Source organism: Coregonus clupeaformis, chromosome 33 (genome assembly GCF_020615455.1).
Source record: "Coregonus clupeaformis isolate EN_2021a chromosome 33, ASM2061545v1, whole genome shotgun sequence".
NCBI lineage: Eukaryota > Metazoa > Chordata > Actinopteri > Salmoniformes > Salmonidae > Coregonus > Coregonus clupeaformis.
The window spans coordinates 18121725-18145284 of NC_059224.1; the positions used below are offsets into that span (position 1 = coordinate 18121725).

Below are 23560 nucleotides of genomic sequence, written 5' to 3' on the forward strand. Positions count from 1 at the left end.
CCATGATATATTTCTATTAATTTGTATTAAATAGTGAGAATTCTAATTCTAAAGCGGAACATGGCATTGTCTTGTTTCTTCTTTATTCTACAGAGATGTTGAAGGAGTTGAACCAACAGCGCAGAACGAAAGAGTTTACAGACCTGAAAATAATTGTTGAAGGCAAAGAGTTTGAAGTCCACCAAAATGTTCTAGCTTCCTGCAGCCTTTATTTCAAGGACCTGGTGAAAAGGTTTGCCTTCCCTTCCCCACCAGCTGTTGATCCAATCTGTTCTTTTTGTAGGGCGCATTTGTGTTGCTTTTCCCCCTATCCCCCCTTTCTCTGTTGCAGGTGTGTGAAGACTTTGGTTCCTATCACAGGGCCAGCAGCCACCCACTCCTTCCTCCTTCTCCTTCTCCTGCTCCAAATGAATGTATCACTAAAACCATTTAATGGAAAAGGTTACCCTATCTAAAGTCTTTACCTTTTCCTCCCCATAGAGACAATTAACCATATTTACAGTTTGATGAGCAGGGAAAACGTTCCATGACTGGGGGGATCTTTTAGAGACTACTGTAGGGGGCTTTAACCCATCTAAACAATAACACATTATGTTCTTTGGGGTGGTAATTATGCCAAAGCAACAGTGTGTCATATGGGATGTAGTAGGGAGGGTTTTTATCTCTAAGCTACCTTATTTCTGCGTCTGTCTGGAGCGTTTGAAGAGAGAACATCCTTTCATGTGCAAATGGTTGGGAGTTTACCGTTAGTTCATTGAAGAGATGGGGAAGCTTCAGTTGCAAGCAAAGGACAAAGCAGACCGAGGCACATCTCTCACTGCTATGCTTTACCCAACCATTACTTTCACAGGTTAACGCCATTCTCCATTAATGTATTCATTTGAACTGGATTGAAGTATTTCCTCATTACTCGATCCTTCACGTCTCTGGGCTGTTTTGGTTCTATATGGTGCTAGTATGTGTTTCTTGGTTGTGTGTGTGAGAGAGTAGTGGTGTGTTATTTTCTTCACGCTGAGGCAAAGCCCTCTCCTAATATCCTCACCCTGTCTTCAGATCCTTGCAGGTGCTTGTCAACTTGATTCAGACAGAGCCCCGGAACCAATGTTTTCTCGTCTCCTTGACATGTTTGTTTTCCTGTGCACTGCTCACAGACAGACAGAACAGACAGACAGACTGAACCAATGGAAACTGTAGCGAGAGAGACTGTATATTACAATAGGAAGCTCTAGTCTAAAGTGTGCCTGCTAGTTGCCCTGCAGCTATGCAGGCTCTCCTGTGAGATCAGAGGGCGCCACGCTGCTTATCAGACATAGAGGTGAGCCATCCATCTAGTGAGCTAGCCAGGAAATGCTTTGTGTGTGTCAGTCACACCAGCAAGCACAACACAAAGGCCAGAAGAACACACATTCACACACACACACACACACACACACACACACACACACACACACACACACACACACACACAAGTTTGTTTCTGCTCAATGGAGATATGTACTGAGAATAGTGAACACAAGCCCTCTCCCAACCCCACACAGGGTCCCCAGAAAGACACACAGTCCCCATAGGAATGTCAATTTTATCAGGTTACGTTCATCTGACTGCCTGCCTGCATTCTGATATTGTACTGGTTAAATTTGGCTGCTTGACAGAGCAAATTCTCATTAAGTGTATAATTAATTGTAAAAGGGCCTTAATTTGTCATAACGCAGGCCTTTCTCATCTAGACTAAATCAAAAATAGAATTTAACTGTACAGTTAGTGGAATATATTACATGAATATGTTATACTAATTAATACGTTTAATTTGCATAATCGTCTAATTATTAACCGTATAGGTTGTCAACCTTTTTGACATGATAAAGTTCTAAGAATTTATCATACATGTACAGTAAAAGTCAATAACTGCTGTTGACTTTATAAGGCACGTGGCACCTCTCGGTTTTATTGTGGTGTTTACTGGAGAACACAACACTGAGATGGAGGGAGGGAGACGTGCCGTTTTAACCCTGGCTGTCTGAGGTGTTGTGCTGTCAGGCAAGGTGTCGCTGGGTTGGTTAAAGCAGAGTGGGAGAGCAGATCCCAGCTGAGTTACAGCCTCTCTGTGCCATTCAGGTCACTCTCCAGAGAGTGTGGAATTATGCTGATGCCACGCATGCCCCGCACTCCGTCCAGATCCTTGAGGTCGAATGAGAGAGAAACACCCTCTATGCTGTGCAGCCCACTAGCCCCACTGTGCAGAGGTATTCACTGTTGTCATAACTCAATATCAGCGCCTCATAAACTGCCACTGTGTGTGTGAGAGAGGCGCAGGCCCATAACTCTCGGGTGTTCTCCAGGCAGCCAGCCATCACTCAGAAAGAGTAGAGATGGAATATCAGAGGGTGAGCGAGTGGAGAGTGCATGTCGCTGCTTATTTACACTGACCACACACACATTCACACTTACACACACACACACACACACACACACACACACACACACACACATTCACACTTACACACACACACATTCACACTTACACACACAAGAAATTTGTTTCCGTGAAGTTGAAAAGTAATGATGCAAATTCTTGTTTACATTCACAGTCATTTTCATTTAGTAGGTTGTGTACAGTTAAGAAATAGATTAGTAAATTACAAAGCAATAAAGCACCATATCTTTAGAAAATGGTTTTAAAATATATATTTATGTGATTTATAGTCGAGTCATTAAATTTACAGTATGTGAGTTTAAGAGATGTGTTTTCTGTATCATACCCAGGCTATTTCCTGTTAAGTAAAAAAATAAAAAATAGATCATAATATTTAGAATGGTTTCAATATTTCATGTTATAAAAAGCTAATTTATAATCAGTTCCCTGAAAGGATCAGAGAAATTAGATGATGATAGATGAGTAGCAATGAATGATTATCGCTAAAAGATTAAACCACTACAGATGTTAAAAATGTCCATCCAGTTTAACTGCTGATATCTGCAATCTCATTAATTTTATGTAAATCATAAGAAAATCCTCATTTTTTTTATGTTGCATTTCCCACCCTTGTAGACTATAATATTGTATTTCAATAAAATCTTAAAGTAACTCTCACCTCACTCTGTCTGAAGTACAAGTCTGCAGAGTTGATGTACTGTACTGACCCTGCTACCTGAAAGAGGTAATACAGCGACAGAATGTGCATGCACGCACGTCTGGCACTCACACACCAAAAACCTATCACCTCCCTTTAGAGCAGTGGTATTCAAAATGTAACAAAAAAAACCCACATACATTAGGAGTTACAGATTATTGTATGGGACAATCTACTGAACAAAGATATAAAAGCAACAATTTCAACGATTTTACTGAGTTACAGTTCCTATAAGGAAATCAGTCAATTGAAACAAATTAATTAGGCCTTAATCCATTGATTTCACATGACTGGGCAGGGGTGCAGCCATGTGTGAGCCTGGGAGGGCATAGGCCCACCCACTTGGGAGCCAGGCACCCTCACTGGTGAGACTGGCCCAGCCTATCGGAATGAGTTTTCCAGACAAAAGGGCTTTATTACAGACAGAAACAATCAGTTTCATCAGCTGTCTCAGACGGTCCAGCAGGTGAAGAAGCCTTATGTGGAGGTCCTGGGCTGGCATGGTTACACGTGGTCTGCAGTTGAGGCCAGTTGGAAGTACTGCCAAATTCTCTAAAACAACGTTGGAGGTGGCTTATGGTAGAGAAATGAACATTCAATTATCTGACAACCGCTCTTGTGGACATTCTGCAGTCAGCATGCCAATTGCACGCTCCCTCAAATAAATTATTGGGAAAAATGGGATCCTGAGAAATTTGGACGGAAAAAATGGGGTCCCCGCTGAAAAAGTTTGAATACCACTGCTTTTGAGGCTGCTGCTGCTGCTCAGCCCATAAAGACCACACACACACACACACACACACACAGAGAGAGACCCCCGATCATCCCCAGTAATTCAATTTTCCTTCTCTGGAGTTTCGATAAGAATGCTCTGTACACCCTTAATTTATGGGCACAGTGCATCTGGTGCAGCTCGGTGGCAGGGCCTAATGTAAAAGCACACACTCTCTGAGCAGTCCTGACACACCAGAGCTTTGTTCTGTTTGTTGCCTTTTTTCTCTCTTTGTCTTCATATGCTTCCCACTCTCCCAGGCCAGAGTCTACGACTGGAAGAGAAGAGTAGAGAGTGGTACTAAAACTTTTACGGTCTTTGTCAACATGCTCTCTGGGTGGTAAAATCCCCCAGCTGAGATTCTAGTGAGCTCTTACTGTTCCCTTACTACTGTCCTGTGTCAGATAGACAGTATGCGTTACAGTCTACCCAGCAGGCAAAACTGAAATACGTTGAAACAACGTCATTACAGCCAGTTCATAAGCAGAATGACTTCATTCTAACCAGCTTTGCCTGCTGGGTGCAGTACTGCGTGCTGCTCTGCATCACTGTAAACCATAGGGGCACAGCAGTGGAAAGCATAATCAAACCTAGAAACTTATGATGGACCCTCAGATCAACAGCTCAGTGTAGACAAGTTTGAACAAGGCTTCTTTCCTCCCCATCCTATGTCTCTACAGAAGCGGTGGTAATAATAATAGTCCAAAATAAAGGAACTGGCCTTTTTTAAAATAATTGTACATTTTATTCTCTCATACAGCAGCATTTACTCCCTCAATGCTTTGCTCTTAAGACCAAAAACAGCAGTTTGTCCAGCTCAGGATATGATTCTGAACCTCCGTGCCCACAGACTACTAGCTGTGACACACTGGCCGCTCAAAACACACTTATGGTGCTTTTCCACTGAGACTTACCCCCACACCAGCTCGAGTGTTATCGTGTTTTCATCATGAGTGTGACACTAAAGATTTGTGAGCAGAATCAACAACCTCTGCATCATTCAAGACTGTTGCTTTGTGAGAATGTCTTAAAGTTCACAGTTTGCCATTGTTATGTAAATGAGGCTTAAAAGTATCCAGGGCCTTGCCTTGGCTTCAAGTCAGAGCAGGTCCACCGGCGCCATTGACCCAGTGAGACACGGGTGCCGGCCCGCATAGATGGAAACAGAAAAGTCTGAGCCTTTTGGGTAAAACACTGGGGTAAATCCTCAGTGGAAATGAGCCATTATAATACCGATGTAAGTACTGGTTCTCTTTGTGTGGCTTGAAGCCTCCAATATGAAAGAACAAGCAGAAACAACTACTAACTTTGTCAAGCGATCAGGCACTCTTATCTATGTTGAATCCATGTTTGATTTTTCTTTTTTCTTGATGATAGAATAAACAAACAAGTAACATTTTGTTTTCTCCCAGAAAATATTATATTTAGGATGGGCATAGATTCCACTGAGCACACAGAGTAAAATGTCTGCGGGAATCAGGGCTGAAATGTCATTTTAGATAACATGATCAATGCGTTCCCTGTAAAATAGTACTTTAACAGGACACATTAGAAACCCATATATGGCATCATCTTTTTCTCCTCCCCTTTCTGACAGTCTATGCTGAATTAAAGACTCTTTCCCCGGAAAATATATTGATGCATTTTTCATAAACCGATTCCTCTCTGTCTCCCTATCGCTCCTTTTTTACTTCCCCTCTCTCTCTCCCTTTCTCTCCCTCTTTTACATTCTAAAAAAACAAGTCTGCAATCAGATGCAGCAGTATAAACAGCCACCTCTGTGAGAAGAAGCGGAAAGCACATTTCTATAACAAAAACACTCAGACAAAACAAATTGCCACTTGAGCCGATTCCCATTGCACTAATTGATTGACCTGGTTGATGAGCATGCTGTTGTTTTTTTATTTTCTCTTTTATTTCTTTTCTCTTCCCCGCCATCGCTTAACCCTGGACTACACCCCCAACCTCCCCCTTTTTTCTAGCTTTAATACTGCCATAGCATAGGGCGGGAAGGTAATAACATAACAACACTATGGCTTTTTGCTTTGCAGGAGAAAAATAAAGTTTTGATATATTATAACTGTCTTGGTCTTTCCAGCCTCCCTATGTCCGTCCATGCAGAGACAGATCCCCATTGTCTTATTTATTTTTTTGCGTTGTCCTTCTCCCCTTCTCTCACCTCCTAAGATGGCTCAATGACCACTAATGTCTACTACGTTCATATTCAGGCATACAGGATACTGGTGAATGTGGCAGCGAGCTGGGGGCAGAGGCTTGGGGGCTTTGGGTTTAGGTGTGGTGGGGGGGCAGGGAGGGATCTCTTATTTAAAAGACCCAGGAACAGTCATGGAACATGGAACCCCCCCTCCCCTCTCAAATCCCCCTCTGAAGGATGGCTGCTGGTCCCTGTGGAAGAACCAACCCTCTTCCCCCCTCTCTCTCTCTCCCTCCCTCCTTCCTCTTCACTCTAACCATTCTGCCCATATGTCTGTCTGTGTGTCCGTCTGTCTGCATCTCGCATCAACCACTATGACTGAGTGTATGCTCTGTAAAAGCTCCCCTTATTGAGTCTCACACCAACCCAGTAGGAGACAGTAACATTTGAAACAGACAGACACAGAGCATTATGCAGTGTGACCAACAGGAGGAGAACACACCCCATCCATCTCAATCCTTGGTAGTTGTCATATTGTTTATGTCCACAGCCCTCGGGGGAAGGACACAGTATCTCACACTTTATTCTGGGGCATTGGTTCTGTTTATTTTGCCCTTGACTAGATAATGTTGTGTCACATGGGACATTAAACGCGGGTGGCGAGGCGTAACTTAACACTTCTATAAACCCCCGGAAATTTCCAAAACGTAAACTAATCACAGAGGACTATACGTTAGCTACAGATATCCCATTCTGTTGCAATGCCCATACAAGCCACCCAGCGCCTCAGTATGTAGTTCTGATATACAACACAGGATAGCAATACATTATAGTAGTATTGGGAGCAACAGCAGGCTAGCATTCAAACATACCACAGCTAACATAGCTTGAGGTCTTCCGTTACAATAGGGTTGAAACATCAGACCGTTAACATACCTAGGGATCTTCCATCTATCAGTGCATGTGTGGTTATATCACCTCCTCCTCTCGGTCTTCTGTCTCCCACTATCCTGTATGCATCTCCTTGAATATCTGCATACATGAGAACACATGTCAAAGCATGCCTTTTGGATATTAATTTGCCTTGATAAAGACAAAGCAGTCCCTTGTGCTTTCCTAATCCTTGTCTTGAGAGAACTATTTTGTTTCAGATGGAGCACAAACAAACATAACTGTGTACTGTTACAAACCCTAGTGGCTTACTGTAAAACCAAGACCAAACAGAATTTCTCTACCTTCCCCCTTTCTACTGTATTCTATCGTGTTGTATTGATTCTGTTATTTCACCCTTTTCTATTGATGCAGGTTGTGTGTTTGTACGTGTGTGTGTGTGTGTGTGTGTGTGTGTGTGTGTGTGTGTGTGTGTGTGTGTGTGTGTGTGTGTGCGCGCGCGTGTGTAGCCCTAGTCCTAGGTGTGTGTGCGTCTCTTCAGTGTCTAACTCCTGTCTACCGTGGTTGGTTGGTCAGGTCATCTGGGGAGACCAGGAGTGGAGAAAAGCTAGAGCTGCAGATGAGCAACATTGGAGCTGACGTGTTGGAGCTGCTGCTGGAGTTTGTCTACACAGGTTCTCTGGTTATAGACTCCGCTAACGCCAGGACACTGCTAGAGGCTGCCAACAAGTTCCAATTCAACACCTTCTGCAAAGTCTGTGTGTCCTTCCTAGGTATGTAGCTATGGCACTGGGTGTGTGTTTGGGGGGGAGGCGGGGTGTGGTGTGTGTCTCATCACACTAAGCCTGAGTTTCCGTCGTTGGCGCATTGTCCCTCACACCCTTGCTGTCAGGTGTCCAAAGTTTCCACCGGAGTAAAAAAAGAGTTGCTTTCTAAACACCCAGAGCTTGGCTCGTTCTTAGCCCTTTATACCTCATACCGCCTTTTTCTTTATATCTGAAAGGTTTAGACAGTAACAGACGCAGGACATTTATTTCCGCTTCTGGACCTAGTGATCTTTGTAGTATTTTCTCTATAGTTGTCGCTGTCTGTGTAAACATCACCTTTCATCTTGCCGGCTTTGGCATGCATTAAATTATGATCATTCTGTTTTCGTCCAACATCAAACTTGTCATTATGAAAAGTATACTGAACAAAAATATAAAAGCAACATGCAACAATTTAAATGATTTTACTGAATTACAGTTCATATAAGGAAATCAGTCAATTGAAATAAATGTATTAGGCCCTAATCTATGGACTGGGCTGGGGCTATCTGGCTAGCCAGCTTATAATTACCAGAACATACATACACTACCGGTCAAAAGTTTTAGAACACCTACTCATTCAAGGGTTTTTCTTTATTTTTACTATTTTCTACATTGTAGAATAATAGTGAAGACATCAACACTATGAAATAACACACATGGAATCATGTAGTAACTAAAAAAGTGTTAAACAAATCAAAATATTTTTTATATTTGAGATTCTTCAAAGTAGCCACCCTTTGCCTTGATGACAGCTTTGCACACTCTTTGCATTCTCTCAACCAGCTTCATGAGGTAGTCACCTGGAATGCATTTCAATTAACAGGTGTGCCTTGTTAAAAGTTAATTTGTGGAATTTCTTTCCTTAATGTATTTGAGCCAATCAGTTGTATTGTGACAAGGTAGGGGTGGTATACAAAAGATAGCCCTATTTGGTAAAATACCAAGTCCAAACCACCTCAAGATAAAAACATAATATTCAAAATCAGTAAGTTAGACTAAAGATTAGCATTTCATAAATTCGCAGTTAATATAATTCAATCTGGATAATAACACAAAACAGATCATAAGGCTAGAGAAATATATCGACAAATATTACAACAACACACAACACCAAAACATGGCGGAAGATAAGCGAGGAGAGCCGATCCCCAAGAGAAAACGCGACTCGTCGACTGATACCAGACCCAATGGTGAAAAGCATATATCATCTGTAAGTGTGGAAAGCGACCTGTTGAAGTTGATAAATGACAAATTGGGCATACTAGAATTGGTCAGTAAGGACGTAAAAGAGTTGAAAGCGAGTCTTCAAATGAGTGACGAAAAAGCTTTGGTAATGGAGAAAGAAACCAAAAAATGAAAGTGACAGTCTCTAAGATGGAAACGGACTTAAAAAGGAGAACAACCTTCTGAAAGAAGCCTTACTGGACATCCAAACTAGATTGATGAGAGAAAATCTAGTACTTACGGGTATTCAGGAAAAGGAGGGAGAAATAACAGAGAAAATTATGAAGGACTTCCTGCATACAGCGCTACAAATCCCACTCGAGGCTGTCGATAAAATCCAACTCGAACGTGTACACTGTTTCGGAAAAAGAGGACAGAAATATGAGCGCCCAATCGTTGCCAAATTTGCATTTTTTAAGGATAAAGCAATGGTTAAAAGACTAGGGAAAAGACTTGCTGGCATGAAAATAGGCATGAATGATCAGTTCCCGAGGGAGATTGCTGAAAGGCGCAAAGTTCTGTATCCAATCTTCAAGGAAAACAGATGAAAAGGGAAACATGTTGCACTCGAGGTGGATAAACTGTATATCAACAACCAAATGTTCAGAGACACAAAGACTACTCCATGGCTATTCTAAAAGTAATTAGGGAGGACCACGGGAATTATCTGCTTGGATAATAATTGCTTGTCAATAAATTAAATGTAATACAATGGCAATCCGGGTTGTATGTTAAAATCATACGCATGAACTGCCGACATTATTACGCATATTAATTGAAAATGATGGGAAATAGGATATGCATATTTTTTTAAAAATAGTTTATATCTAGAGGTGACAGCATTGGAAATGCTTTTGGCGGTTAATCTGCTTCTGTTTTGTGGGTGGCACTGTGTGCTGTTTTCGATGGATGGGTCCTGGCCTCTCGGACCCTTAGGGATACGGAGGGACGTGGGTGGGATGCCGATCACCGGGATGACTGCTCAACTTGGGATGGGGAGGGGCTTTAGCGGGTTAGTGGAGAACAATTGAAGGGTTACTCAGTAGCAATGCAAATATCACAGTACAGCTATATGGACACTCAATCATTACGGTACTTTTTTATTGGTAAATTTACAAACATATATAATGATAAATAGACTTGAAACTTGTATCTCATTATGGTGTATTGTGAAATAAGTATAGCCAGTTATAATTGTAATGGCTTAGCTGATAATAACAAAAGAAGAACAATATTTACATGGCTCAAAGAGAAGGAATATAATATCTATTGTATACTGGAAACTCATTCAACAATTCGAGATTAAGTTGCGTGGAAAAAGGAAGGGGGGGGTATACTTCTCCCATGGGCAAAGAAATTCAAAAGGGGTGATGATATTAATTAATAGTAATTTCGATCCGAATGTGCAAATTGTCCAAATAGATACGCAAGGTAGATGGATTATTTTAAATATGTTATTGGACCATAAACAGGTATGGCTCATTAACCTTTACGGACCAAATAATGATGATCCACACTTCTTTGACAATATATATAATAAATGATCAACCCTGCAAGCAATTCAAGACAATATTATTATGGTGGGGGATTATAATACTGTTTTAAATAGCTCAATGGACCGTAAAGGAAATCACACCACAAACAATCACCCACATGCTCTTTAGGAAATTGTGAATGTCATGGATACATTAGAAGTAGTAGATATATGGAGGCTTAAATATACTGATCTAGTGAGATATACATGGCGGAGACTCAATCAAGCTAGTCGTATTGACTTCTTTCTTATCTCATTCTCGTTGGCACCAAAAGTTTAAAAAGTGTTGATAGGGGACAGAATGCGGTCGGACCATCATATAATTAGCATATACATTACTCTTACTGAATTTCCACGTGGGCGAGGATATTGGAAATGTAATCAAAGCCTATTGGATGATAATGTATTTAAAATTAGAACAAAGGAATTTATAACTGACTTTTTCCGACATAACATAGGTACAGCAAATCCACTTATTGTATGGGACACCTTTAAATGTGCCTTTAGAGGCCATGCAATTCAGTACTCATCTCGAAAACAAAAGCAATTTAGGTCAAAAGAGTTTATACAGTGAGGGAAAAAAGTATTTGATCCCCTGCTGATTTTGTGCGTTTGCTCACTGACAAAGAAATGATCAGTCTAATTTTAATGGTAGGTTTATTTGAACAGTGAGAGACAGAATAACAACAACAAAATCCAGAAAAATGCATGTCAAAAATGTTATAAATTGATTTGCATTTTAATGAGGGAAATAAGTATTTGACCCCCTCTCAATCAGAAAGATTTCTGGCTCCCAGGTGTCTTTTATACAGGTAATGAGCTGAGATTAGGAGCACACTGTGGACACCTGTCCACAGAAGCAATCAATCAATCAGATTCCAAACTCTCCACCATGGCCAAGACCAAAGAGCTCTCCAAGGATGTCAGGGACAAGATTGTAGACCTACACAAGGCTGGAATGGGCTACAAGACCATCGCCAAGCAGCTTGGTGAGAAGGTGACAACAGTTGGTGCGATTATTCGCAAATGGAAGAAACACAAAAGAACTGTCAATCTCCCTCTGCCTGGGGCTCCATGCAAGATCTCACCTCGTGGAGTTGCAATGATCATGAGAACGGTAAGGAATCAGCCCAGAACTACATGGGAGGATCTTGTCAATGATCCCAAGGTAGCTTGGACCATAGTCACCAAGAAAACAATTTGTAACAGACTACGCCGTGAAGGACTGAAATCCTGCAGTGCCCGCAAGGTCCCCCTGCTCAAGAAAGCACATATACAGGCCCATCTGAAGTTTGCCAATGAACATCTGAATGATTCAGAGGAGAACTAGGTGAAAGTGTTGTGGTCAGATGAGACCAAAATCGAGCTCTTTGGCATCAACTCAACTCGCCGTGTTTGGAGGAGGAGGAATGCTGCCTATGACCCCAAGAACACCATCCCCACCGTCAAACGTGGAGGTGGAAACATTATGCTTTGGGGGTGTTTTTCTGCTAAGGGGACAGGACAACTTCACCGCATCAATGGGACGATGGACGGGGCCATGTACCGTCAAATCTTGGGTGAGAACCTCCTTCCCTCAGCCAGAGCATTGAAAATGGGTCGTGAATGGGTATTCCAGCATGACAATGACCCAAAACACACGGCCAAGGCAACAAAGGAGTGGCTCAAGAAGAAGCACATTAAGGTCCTGGAGTGGCCTAGCCAGTCTCCAGACCTTAATCCCACAGAAAATCTGTGGAGGGAGCTGAAGGTTCGAGTTGCCAAACGTCAGCCTCGAAACCTTAATGACTTGGAGAAGATCTGCAAAGAGGAGTGGGACAAAATCCCTCCTGAGATGTGTGCAAACCTGGTGGCCAACTACAAGAAACGTCTGACCTCTGTGATTGCCAACAAGGGTTTTGCCACCAAGTACTAAATCATGTTTTGCAGAGGGGTCAAATACTTATTTCCCTCATTTAAAATGCAAATCAATTTATAACATTTTTTACATGCGTTTTTCTGGATTTTTTTGTTGTTATTCTGTCTCTCACTGTTCAAATAAATCTACCATTAAAATTATAGACTGATCATGTCTTTGTCAGTGGGCAAACGTACAAAATCAGCAGGGGATCAAATACTTTTTTCCCTCACTGTACTAACAAAGGAAATAGAAAGTCTAACAGAACAGATAATGGCAATAATAACTGTAACATAGAGGCTCAGAATAAATTAGAGGAAAAAGAAATGGAGAAACTTACTCAAGAAAGATCAAGTGTAATATATTATAAAAATAAAGCAAACTGGATGGAATATGGGGAAAAATGCACAGAATTCTTTTTTAATCTTCAACATAGGAATGCTACCAAAAATAACTTAATGAAACTGGTTACAATTGACGGAGTCACCCATGATTCACCAAATTAGGAGGAAACAAAGTACTTTAAGCATATGTTTTCTTTTCAGTCGCCTCCATCTCCTCTAACTGAAGCTACAGTGGGGAAAAAAAGTATTTAGTCAGCCACCAATTGTGCAAGTTCTCCCACTTAAAAAGATGAGAGAGGCCTGTAATTTTCATCATAGGTACACATCAACTATGACAGACAAAATGAGAAAGAAAAATCCAGAAAATCACATTGTAGGATTTTTAATGAATTTATTTGCAAATTATGGTGGAAAATAAGTATTTGGTCAATAACAAAAGTTTCTCAATACTTTTTTATATACCCTTTGTTGGCAATGACACAGGTCAAACGTTTTCTGTAAGTCTTCACAAGGTTTTCACACACTGTTGCTGGTATTTTGGCCCATTCCTCCATGCAGATCTCCTCTAGAGCAGTGATGTTTTGGGGCTGTCGCTGGGCAACACGGACTTTCAACTCCCTCCAAAGATTTTCTATGGGGTTGAGATCTGGAGACTGGCTAGGCCACTCCAGGACCTTGAAATGCTTCTTACGAAGCCACTCCTTCGTTGCCCGGGCGGTGTGTTTGGGATCATTGTCATGCTGAAAGACCCAGCCACGTTTCATATTCAATGCCTTTGCTGATGGAAGGAGGTTTTCACTCAAAATCTCACGATACATGGCCCCATTCATTCTTTCCTTTACACGGATCAGTCGTCCTGGTCCCTTTGCAGAAAAACAGCCCCAAAGCATGATGTTTCCACCCCCATGCTTCACAGTAGGTATGGTGTTCTTTGGATGCAACTCAGCATTCTTTGTCCTCCAAACACGTCAAGTTCTATTATGGTTTCATCTGACCATATGACATTCTCCCAATCCTCTTCTGGATCATCCAAATGCACTCTAGCAAACTTCAGACGGGCCTGGACATGTACTGGCTTAAGCAGGGGGACACATTTGGCACTGCAGGATTTGAGTCCCTGGCGGCGTAGTGTGTTACTGATGGTAGGCTTTGTTACTTTGGTCCCAGCTCTCTGCAGGTCATTCACTAGGTCCCCCCGTGTGGTTCTGGGATTTTTGCTCACCGTTCTTGTGATCATTTTGACCCCACGGGGTGAGATCTTGCGTGGAGCCCCAGATCGAGGGAGATTATCAGTGGTCTTGTATGTCTTCCATTTCCTAATAATTGCTCCCACAGTTGATTTCTTCAAACCAAGCTTCTTACCTATTGCAGATTCAGTCTTCCCAGCCTGGTGCAGGTCTACAATTTTGTTTCTGGTGTCCTTTGACAGCTCTTTGGTCTTGGCCATAGTGGAGTTTGGAGTGTGACTGTTTGAGGTTGTGGACAGGTGTCTTTTATACTGATAACAAGTTCAAACAGGTGCCATTAATACAGGTAACGAGTGGAGGACAGAGGAGCCTCTTAAAGAAGAAGTTACAGGTCTGTGAGAGCCAGAAATCTTGCTTGTTTGTAGGTGACCAAATACTTATTTTCTACCATAATTTGCAAATGAATTCATTAAAAATCCTACAATGTGATTTTCTGGAAAAAAAATTCTCTATTTGTCTGTCATAGTTGACGTGTACCTATGATGAAAATTACAGGCCTCTCTCATCTTTTTAAGTGGGAGAAGTTGCACAATTGGTGGCTGACTAAATACTTTTTTCCCCACTGTAATTGTAGATATTTGTTTTCTATTGATAATGTAAAATTAACAGCCATACAGAAAGACTCATGTGAAGGTGAAATTACAGAGGAGGAACTTTTGGATGCAATTAAAGACTTTAAGTCCGGGAAAACTCCAGGGTTGGATGGCATACCAGTCGAGGTATACCAAACCTGTTTTGATATACTAAGAGGACCGTTATTAGCATGTTTTAACCTCTCCTATGTAAATGGTAGATTATCTGACACTCAAGAAAGAAGGTCTGATCTATAAAGATCCAGTCCATTAAAAAAATTGGAGGCCCCTTACACTTCAGTGTTGTGAAGGAAAAATTCTAGCAAAATGTATAGCGCATAGAATTAAAAAGGGATTGTCGAATATTATTCATTCTAATCAGACAGGTTTTTTACATGGAAGATACATTGGAGATAATATAAGGCAAGTATTGGAAACAATAGAACACTATGGAGAATATGGGAAATCAGGCCTGCTATTCATAGCAGACTTCGAAAAGGCAGTTGATAAAGTACGACTGGGGTTTATATATAAATGCCTGGAGCATTTCAATTTTGGAGAATCTCTTATAAAATGGGTCAAAATCATGTATAGTAACCCTAGGTGTAAAATAGTAAATAATGGCTATTTCTCAAAGTTTTAAACTGTCAAGAGGAGTGAAACAAGGTTGTCCACTATCGGCATATCTATTTATTGTGGCCATCGAGATGTTAGCTATTAAAATCAGATCCAATAATAATATCAGAGGATTAGAAATCCAGGGCTTAAAAACAAAGGTGTCATTGTACGCTGATGATTAATGTTTTCTTTTAAATCCACAACTAGAATCCCTCCACAGCCTCATAAAGGATCTAGATACATTTTCTAACCTATCTGGATTACAACCAAATTATGACAATTGTACTATATTACGTATTGGATCACTAAAAAATAAAAATGTTACATTACCATGTAGTTTACAAATAAAATGGTCTGATGGTGATGTGGATATACTCGGAATACATATCCCAAAGGAAATAAATGATCTCACTTCAATACATTTTAATAGAAAGTTAGCAAAAATAGATAAGATCTTGCTACCATGGAAAGGAAAATACCTGTCAATTTGTGGAAAAATCACCCTGATTAACTCTTTAATATTATCCCAGTTTACCTATTTGCTTATGGTCTTGCCTACGACTAGCGAACAGTTTTTTAAATTATATGAGAAAAAAATATTCAATTTTATTTGGAACGGCAAGCCAGACAAAATTAAAAGGGCATATTTATATAATGAATATGAATTCGGAGGACAGAAATTATTAAATATTAAAGCATCAGACCTATCACTAAAAGCGTCAGTCATACAAAAGTTACACTTAAATCCGAACTGGTCTCACCCAATGTTCAAGAATGGCCTTTTTCTCTTTATTCAGATTACAACCTCTCATTTTCAGTTATCTGAAAAGGAAATCATCTCCCAAATATCACTATTTCTAAAACAAGCCATAGAAAGTTGGTTGCAATTTCAATTTAATCCTCCAGAAACGACAGAACAAATAATGCAACAAATATTGTGGTTAAATTCAAATATACTAATTGACAAAAAAACTTAATTTTTTGACAGAATGTTTAAAAAAGGTATAATCTTCGTAAATGATATCATCGGTAGGACTGGTGGAGTTATGTCGCACATGCAGCTAACAAAAACATATGGAAATGTCTGCTCTACCCAAAATTACAACCAAATAATTGCAGCCTTACTGCAAAAGTGGAAGGGGGAGAAAGTAAGGAACTTGTCTGTCGGCCTTGCATTAAAGAACATAATTGGTTAAGGAAAACTGTGATAAATAAAAAAGTATATCAGTTTCACTTAAGGACCAAAGGATTGACAGCCGTCCCATATACATTTCAAAATAGTTGGGAAGAGATTTTTGACATACCGATCCCATGGCATAGTGTTTATGAACTGACACGCAAAACGACACCGGATTCAAAAATTAGAATCTTTCAATTTAAATTATTATATAAAATTCTTGCTACCAATAGAATGTTATTTATATGGGGGATACAATCTTCCCAGCTCTGCAGATTTTGCTGCGAAGAGACAGAATCATTAGATCATTTGTTTTGGTTCTGTCCATTTGTAGCTTGGACACAGGTCCAGGAATGGCTAAAGGATTGCAATATTTACCTGGAGCTAACCTTGCAGATAGCATTACTGGGTGATCTGAAAAGTCATAGTCAATCGATCAATAATGTAATACTTTTAGCAAAAATGTTTATTTTTAATTCACAATCTGTAGAAGCAATGAGAATAGAAAGGTTCAGAACTTTTGTAAAACATCACAGTACGGTTGAAATATATATGGCAAATAGAAATCCTATATGGATGGTGTTAAAAGATAGATGGGAGGTATTGAATGGAGTTGAAGGATGGGACTAATAACAAATAACAATAAATAATAACAAGATAACTAATAATGTAAGCATACTGTGTCCATAATAAGTATATAGGTTGTATGTTGGGAGCTTTTGGGAAAGAGCACAGTTAGAAAGATATGGCATATAGAAGCAAACCGGATGGACATCATGAAAATGATCGGAGAGGTTGAGATTAGAAGTAGTTCAGGAGCAAAAACAAATAAAATAGAATTCTTGTGAAATTGAATGTGTCCATAAGGTGTAGATAGTAAGTATAGGCTGGAAGTAGAGGCCTGGGCATTGTTGTTCACTAATTTACCCCAAGTAGGGAAAGGATGTCGGGGTTGAAAAGCAATAAAGGGGAGTATATATATATATATAAGAAATATGGGGGATTGGAAGTGATGCAGACAATTACATTGATGGAAGTTACAATCTATCTGCAATATTAAGCTGGTCTACCCCCCCCCCCCAAAAATAAATAAATAAATAAACAAACAAACATTCAAAAATACCAAGTCCATGTTTATGGCAAGAACAGCACAAATAAGCAAAGAGAAACGACAGTCCATCATTACTTTAAGACATGAAGGTCAGTCAGTCAGGAAAATGTCTTCAAGTGCAGTCACAAAAACCATCAAGCGCTATGATGAAACCTGCTCTCATGAGGACCGCCACAGGAATGGAAGACCCAGAGTTACCTCTGCTGCAGAGGATAAGTTCATAAGAGTTACCAGCCTCAGAAATTGCAGCCCAAATAAATGCTTCACGGAGTTCAAGTAACAGACGCATCTCAACATCAACTGTTCAGAGGAGATTGCGTGAATCAGGCCTTCATGGTGGAATTGCTGCAAAGAAACCACTACTAAAGGATACCAATAAGAAGATGAGACTTGCTTGGGCCAAGAAACACGAGCAATGGACATTAGACCGGTGGAAATCTGTCCTTTTGGTCTGATGATTCCACATTTTTAGATTTTTGGTTCCAACTGCCTTGTCTTTGTGAGATGCAGTGTAGGTGAACGGATGCTCTCCGCATGTGTGGTTCCCACCGTGAAGCATGGAGGAGGTGGTGGGATGGTGTGAGGGTGCGTTGCTGGTGACACTGTCTGTGATTTATTTAGAATTCAAGGCACACTTAACCAGCATGGCTACCACAGCATTCTGCAGCGATACGCCATCCCATCTGGTTTGCGCTTAGTGGGACTATCATTTTGTTTTTCAACAGGACAATAATCCAAAACACCTCCAGGCTGTGTAAGGGCTATTTGACCAATGAGAGTAATGGAGTGCTGTGTCAGATGACCTGGCCTCTGAAATCCCCCAACCTCAACTTAATTGAGATCCCCAACCTCAACTTAATTGAGATGGTTTGGGATGAGTTGGACCGCAGAGTGAAGGAAAAGCAGCCAACAAGTGCTCAGCATATGTGGGAACTCCTTCAAGACTGTTGGAAAAGCATTCCTCATGAAGCTGGTTGAGAGAATGCCAAGAGTGTGCAAAGCTGTCATCAAGGCTACTTTGAAGAATCTCAAATATATTTTGATTTAACACTTTTTTGGTTACTACATGATTCCATATGTGTTATTTCATAGTTTTGATGTCTTCACTACTATTCTACAATGTAGAAAATAGTAAAAATAAAGAAAAACCCTGGAATGAGTATGTGTTCTAAACCTTTTGACCAGTAGTGTATCTTTATTTTCTTATTTATTTATTTCACCTTTATTTAACCAGGTAAGCCAGTTGAGAACAAGTTCTCATTTACAACTGCGACCTGGCCAAGATAAAGTAAAGCAGTGCGATTAAAAACAACAACAGTGTTACATATGGGGTAAACAAAGTAAAAAAGGCAACAAAATATATATACAGTGTGTGTGAATGTAGTAAGTTATGGAGGTAAGGCAATAAATAGGCATAGTGCAAAATAGTTACAATTTCGTATTAACACTGGAATGATAGATGTGCAAATGATGATGTGCAAATAGGGATACTGGGGTGCAAATTAGCAAAATAAATAACAATGCGGGGATGAGGTAGTTGGGTGGGCTAATTTCAGCATCTGACAACGTTTTGAGTTTAACTGTAGCCAATGTTTTATTCATCATAACAGGAAAATCAACACATTACAAGCTAATTATTTACAAGTATGGTGTTATAAAAATAGCTAACTTACAGTTGTTAATATGAAGAAATGAACTCGGTGCATTCTGTCGGTGGAATGTAGAACTTGATGGTGCTACGCACAAACAATGGGACTCTTTGGAAGGGGATCATATAAACATTGCCATATAAAAAAACAACAACTTTGAATGAGCTCTTCCCCTCTCCTCTCGGCCCTCAGGGTTTAGGAGGTGCCAGGACAGATTCATAAGAAGGTCAGGGAACAATTGTCAGTTAAATGTCAAATCCCACAGATGCTCTAGGCCAATCGATACCTAGACAAGGCAGGGATGAGGATATGGGTCTGGGAAAAAGAGGTGAGGGGAGGGGTGTTTGAAAGGTTGGTGGGGGGGCGAGCCCAGGGGTCAACTGAGGAGCAAATGCATAGTCATGGGTTTAGGAGGTCAAGGGACTGGGAAATTGTAAATGTCAGCTTATACTTACCATTTAATGGAGATTGGTGGGGAGAGCTGTAAGGCAAGGTAGGGATATGATGTCTGGATATGAGATGAAAAAGGTCAGAGCTGTAAAGGAGAGGGAAAAGACTGTGAAAATAAATATTGATCTGTTTTTCTCGTTTCATCCGACGATATGGACTTGTTAAAAACAGGGAAACCATTTGTAGTGTAGTCAGACTTCATCACAATCAGTACATCAGTCCATTCCGCCCGCCTGAACATGATTCATGACATTTGATTGTTAGAATGGAGACATAGTAGTAATAATAATAATAATAGATTTGATTTGTATAGCGCTTTTCATTACAGCAAGAATCTCAACAACGCTCAAGTGCAGTGTATGACAGTGTATAACCTTGGAAAAAAGAAATTGATATTATATCAAGGATATTGAAATTCTTAACAAATGTACTGAAGAGAAATGGAAGAAATGAACTTGGCCTAGTTTGGCCATGGTGTATTGAGTTGATCCGATTTTTTAGTGTGACAAAAACACCAAAAACACATTTCAATACACATGGGTAACCTATATTGCACATTATATTATTTGCCCAAATATTAGAACATCAAGTCACAAGAAATAGAAAACTGATCCAACCAACACAATGTAATGTGTACAGTTATACAACACATCTACAAAGTCATTACATGTAGATGGAGCACGAGCACCATAGAAGTTACATGGTCATTCATTATGGCAGTTAGTGCGAACAGATGCTATGTTGTTGTGCAGGGTAATTCAGAAATCACTGAAAGCCATAAAATCAAAATTCTTGTAATTCTGTCTACTGCTCTGTAAAGGTATTGATCCATCTAGCTCTAGTTATTACCCCTGTCTCTCAGACAAAGTACAAACACATCTTCTCAATCACACCACAAAATAATAGTTATATTAGTTTGTTTTCCTGTTCAGCTTCAGCACACTGAGTTAACTTTAGAATTGAATAACACACTTTGATGTCATACAAACCCTGTTTTGTTTAGATATGCAGTCTGATGTTTGTATTGTTGTGGCTCTGTGACTTTTCCTTGTGATGTTTGTATAGGCAGCAGACACACACACACACACCAAGGTCTTTACCTGCAATACTAATCCCTGCTATGCTGTTCCAGACCCCCGCCTGGCCGTGCTCAGTAGGCTCCTAACGATTGATTCCCCTTTGTCCCTGGAGCTGTTTCAGCTATTACAGTCTCTCTCCAGCCCCAGATAAACACACAGATAGACCACAACTCTCGCCCTGCTTTCTCCCCCTCTTTCCAGACAGTTTTTTTATGGGATGTGTGAATGACAATCTCCATCTCTCTCTCTTTTTCTCCCCATTCCCCTCTCGCTCTCCCCCTCTCTCTGCAGAGAAACAGCTAACAGTGGGGAACTGTCTAGGTGTGCTGGCCATGGCTGAAGCTATGAGATGTACAGAGCTCCACAACATGGCCAAAGCCTTCGCGCTGCAGAACTTCCCAGAGGTAGGTGGATTTAATGGATGGATGAGTGAATTTTTAAACCTAAAAATAACATACCACACTGTGTATCTGTGTGAATGGTCTTTATCTGCAGTACTAATCCCTGCTATCCCGTCCCAGTCTACCGTAACACCTGCCACACATGATAAAAACAGTGCATGAACTCCAGGATTTTCATCCCAATCAAGTGTCAACCCTCTGTGCTCTAGGTGGCGGGGCAGGAGGAGATTCTGTGTGTGACTAAGGAGGACCTGGTGGCCTACCTGTCTAATGACAGCCTCACCACCAAGGCTGAGGAACTGGTCTACGAGACCGCCATCAAGTGGATCAAACAAGACCCCACCGCCAGAGTTCAGGTAAGGCGGGGCGGGGGGGGAGGAGAGGAGGGAGCTAGTGGTAACAAGGTAGGAGTGATTCAATTTTTACTGGTCCATTTTCACCATGTTCATTCAGCGTTTATGGGTACTGTATGGCCTGGTTTGATGTGGTAATGCCATATAGCCCTCTGATCTAACCTGGTTAATCAGGACTTAATGCTGTTCTGACAACACCATCTGTCTACAGTATCATCACACATACACACACACACCAACCATTACCCCATACAGTACGTCCTGGTTTCATTTTTGTGCTGATCATGTCTCATCTCTGTATCTGTTTTCTACACCAGAATCCCTCCTATCTGTGACTAGAGCTCCTAAAAGGAGAAATACATTAAAAGCTAGTGCTGTGTAGAGACAGAGACTCCGTTATGCATGTCCCCAGCAGAGTCCTATCACCCTCTAGTCTATATTAAGTCTCGTTAAGCTATATTTAATATGCATCACCCACTTCCTCCTCTAGACACACTAACAAGCAGATACAGTACTCTTCTCCCTCTATCGTCCCATACCTAGCGTCACAGTGCTCTGCCCTGCATCTGAAGAAATTAAACACCTGTAAAATCATGCAGACTGGTAGTTAGGTTTTAATAGTATGGTTCTCATAATGACGACATTGTCCGCGAGAGGGAATTAGCTTGCTGTCGGTTTAAATACACTGTGATACAGTATGAACATTCTGAGTGGGGGACACTGTTCTGGCAGCTTCCATTAATCTGCAGCTTTTTGAATTGGGGTCTTGGTCTGTGTTTCTAGGAAATGATAATGCAATGGAATCATGTCATATTCCTCAGATATGCATGGACAGAGGAGTGTCCACTATGTCACAATTTTACACATAAAACTGGTGGTCGATACGTTTCAGGGTCAATACATCGACTAACTAACCTCCATGAATATGGAAGAAGATAACATGGATTGTAGAAGAGATCACCGCAGGATTCAGACCATTATGGATCCAATACTAAGGCTGCATCCCTAATGAAACCTTGTTCCCTATTTAGTGCATCCCATTCCCTGTTTAGTACTGTACTTTTGACCAGGACCCAAAGGGCTCTGGTCAACAGTTGTGCACTATATGGGGAATAGGGTGCTGCAGTGGAGTGCAGGCTAAAACACCATGAATAAAGCAGTCTTGACTGCTGTTTAACAATGGAGCTGAGATGAGTAACGTGTTAAAACAGTTCATTACTGGGAACGTCACTCAGTCAGAATAACGTCCTCTCATCAGATGGACTGGTGGTAGAAACTGCTTGGACGTTGTAATGGTCTCAGCTACTATAGACATTAGTCTTTGTATTTGCCAGATTCAATGCCAGTAGAAACTACTTCCATAAATTGAGTTGGTCTTTATAATGGTGCTTGCTACTATAGACATTAATGTCTGTGTTGGCCATAGAAAGGCAGTTCTTAGAGGCAGTTTAGGCTAAATTATCAAATAAGTGTTTTGACTGAAACTTTCTCTCAGGCCTTGACGTTTCACATTATAAAATCATTGTAAAGCTCTGCCTTCTACAGAGAGGGTTTTTAGAAGGATGTCTTTTCTAAAGTGCTGGATGAAAGACCTACTGTCCAAACAGCAGTCAAGACATTACAAGGCGATGCAGATAATGGGGAAATACACAGGATGTAAGTGAACTGTGTGCAGCAAACGCACTGCACAAAATTGAGTGTGAGTCCTTAACAAGGTTAGAGTGTTGGGGTAGTTTCACACACACAATGACTTCTGTTCTAGTGAGGATGAAAGTCAGTCAGAAAGGCTTGGACCAATCACTTCCGTTTAGCTCAGCGCAGTTCAGCAGTAATCTCACAGCCTATTGGACAGGAGAGAACAGTGAATCAGACCTTGGCAGGGAAACAAGGTGAAATGGGAATGGGACAGACCATTTCACCTGCCATCCACTCTTCCTCCTTTCCTCCTTCCTTCTCTGCCACCTTGTCACAAAGTCCCAGATAAAACTAATCCCTTATAGCAGTCAGCAGTTTCTCAAATGGAGGGTCGGGACCCACTGGTGAGTCACTGCTCATTCCTTTTTGTGGCTGATACCGTTTGGGTCACAGCTTTAGACTTGGGTCTTTGGTTTTGTTTACTCACAAGAACACACTCCCGAAGGTGCGA

At 40.8% G+C, this 23560-nt stretch overlaps 1 protein-coding gene across 3 annotated transcripts in view; it reads left to right on the plus strand.

The window, feature by feature from the left end:
• Positions 1 to 23560, plus strand: part of LOC121548727 (kelch-like protein 29) — a 371638-nt gene that overhangs the window by 288148 nt on the left and 59930 nt on the right. For all 3 annotated transcript variants that reach the window (XM_045210180.1, XM_045210181.1, XM_041860268.2), the window contains 4 exons: positions 94 to 232; positions 7526 to 7722; positions 20952 to 21064; positions 21271 to 21417. In XM_045210180.1, the coding sequence (XP_045066115.1) occupies positions 94 to 232; positions 7526 to 7722; positions 20952 to 21064; positions 21271 to 21417 (596 nt within the window). The remainder of the gene's footprint in view (positions 1 to 93; positions 233 to 7525; positions 7723 to 20951; positions 21065 to 21270; positions 21418 to 23560) is intronic.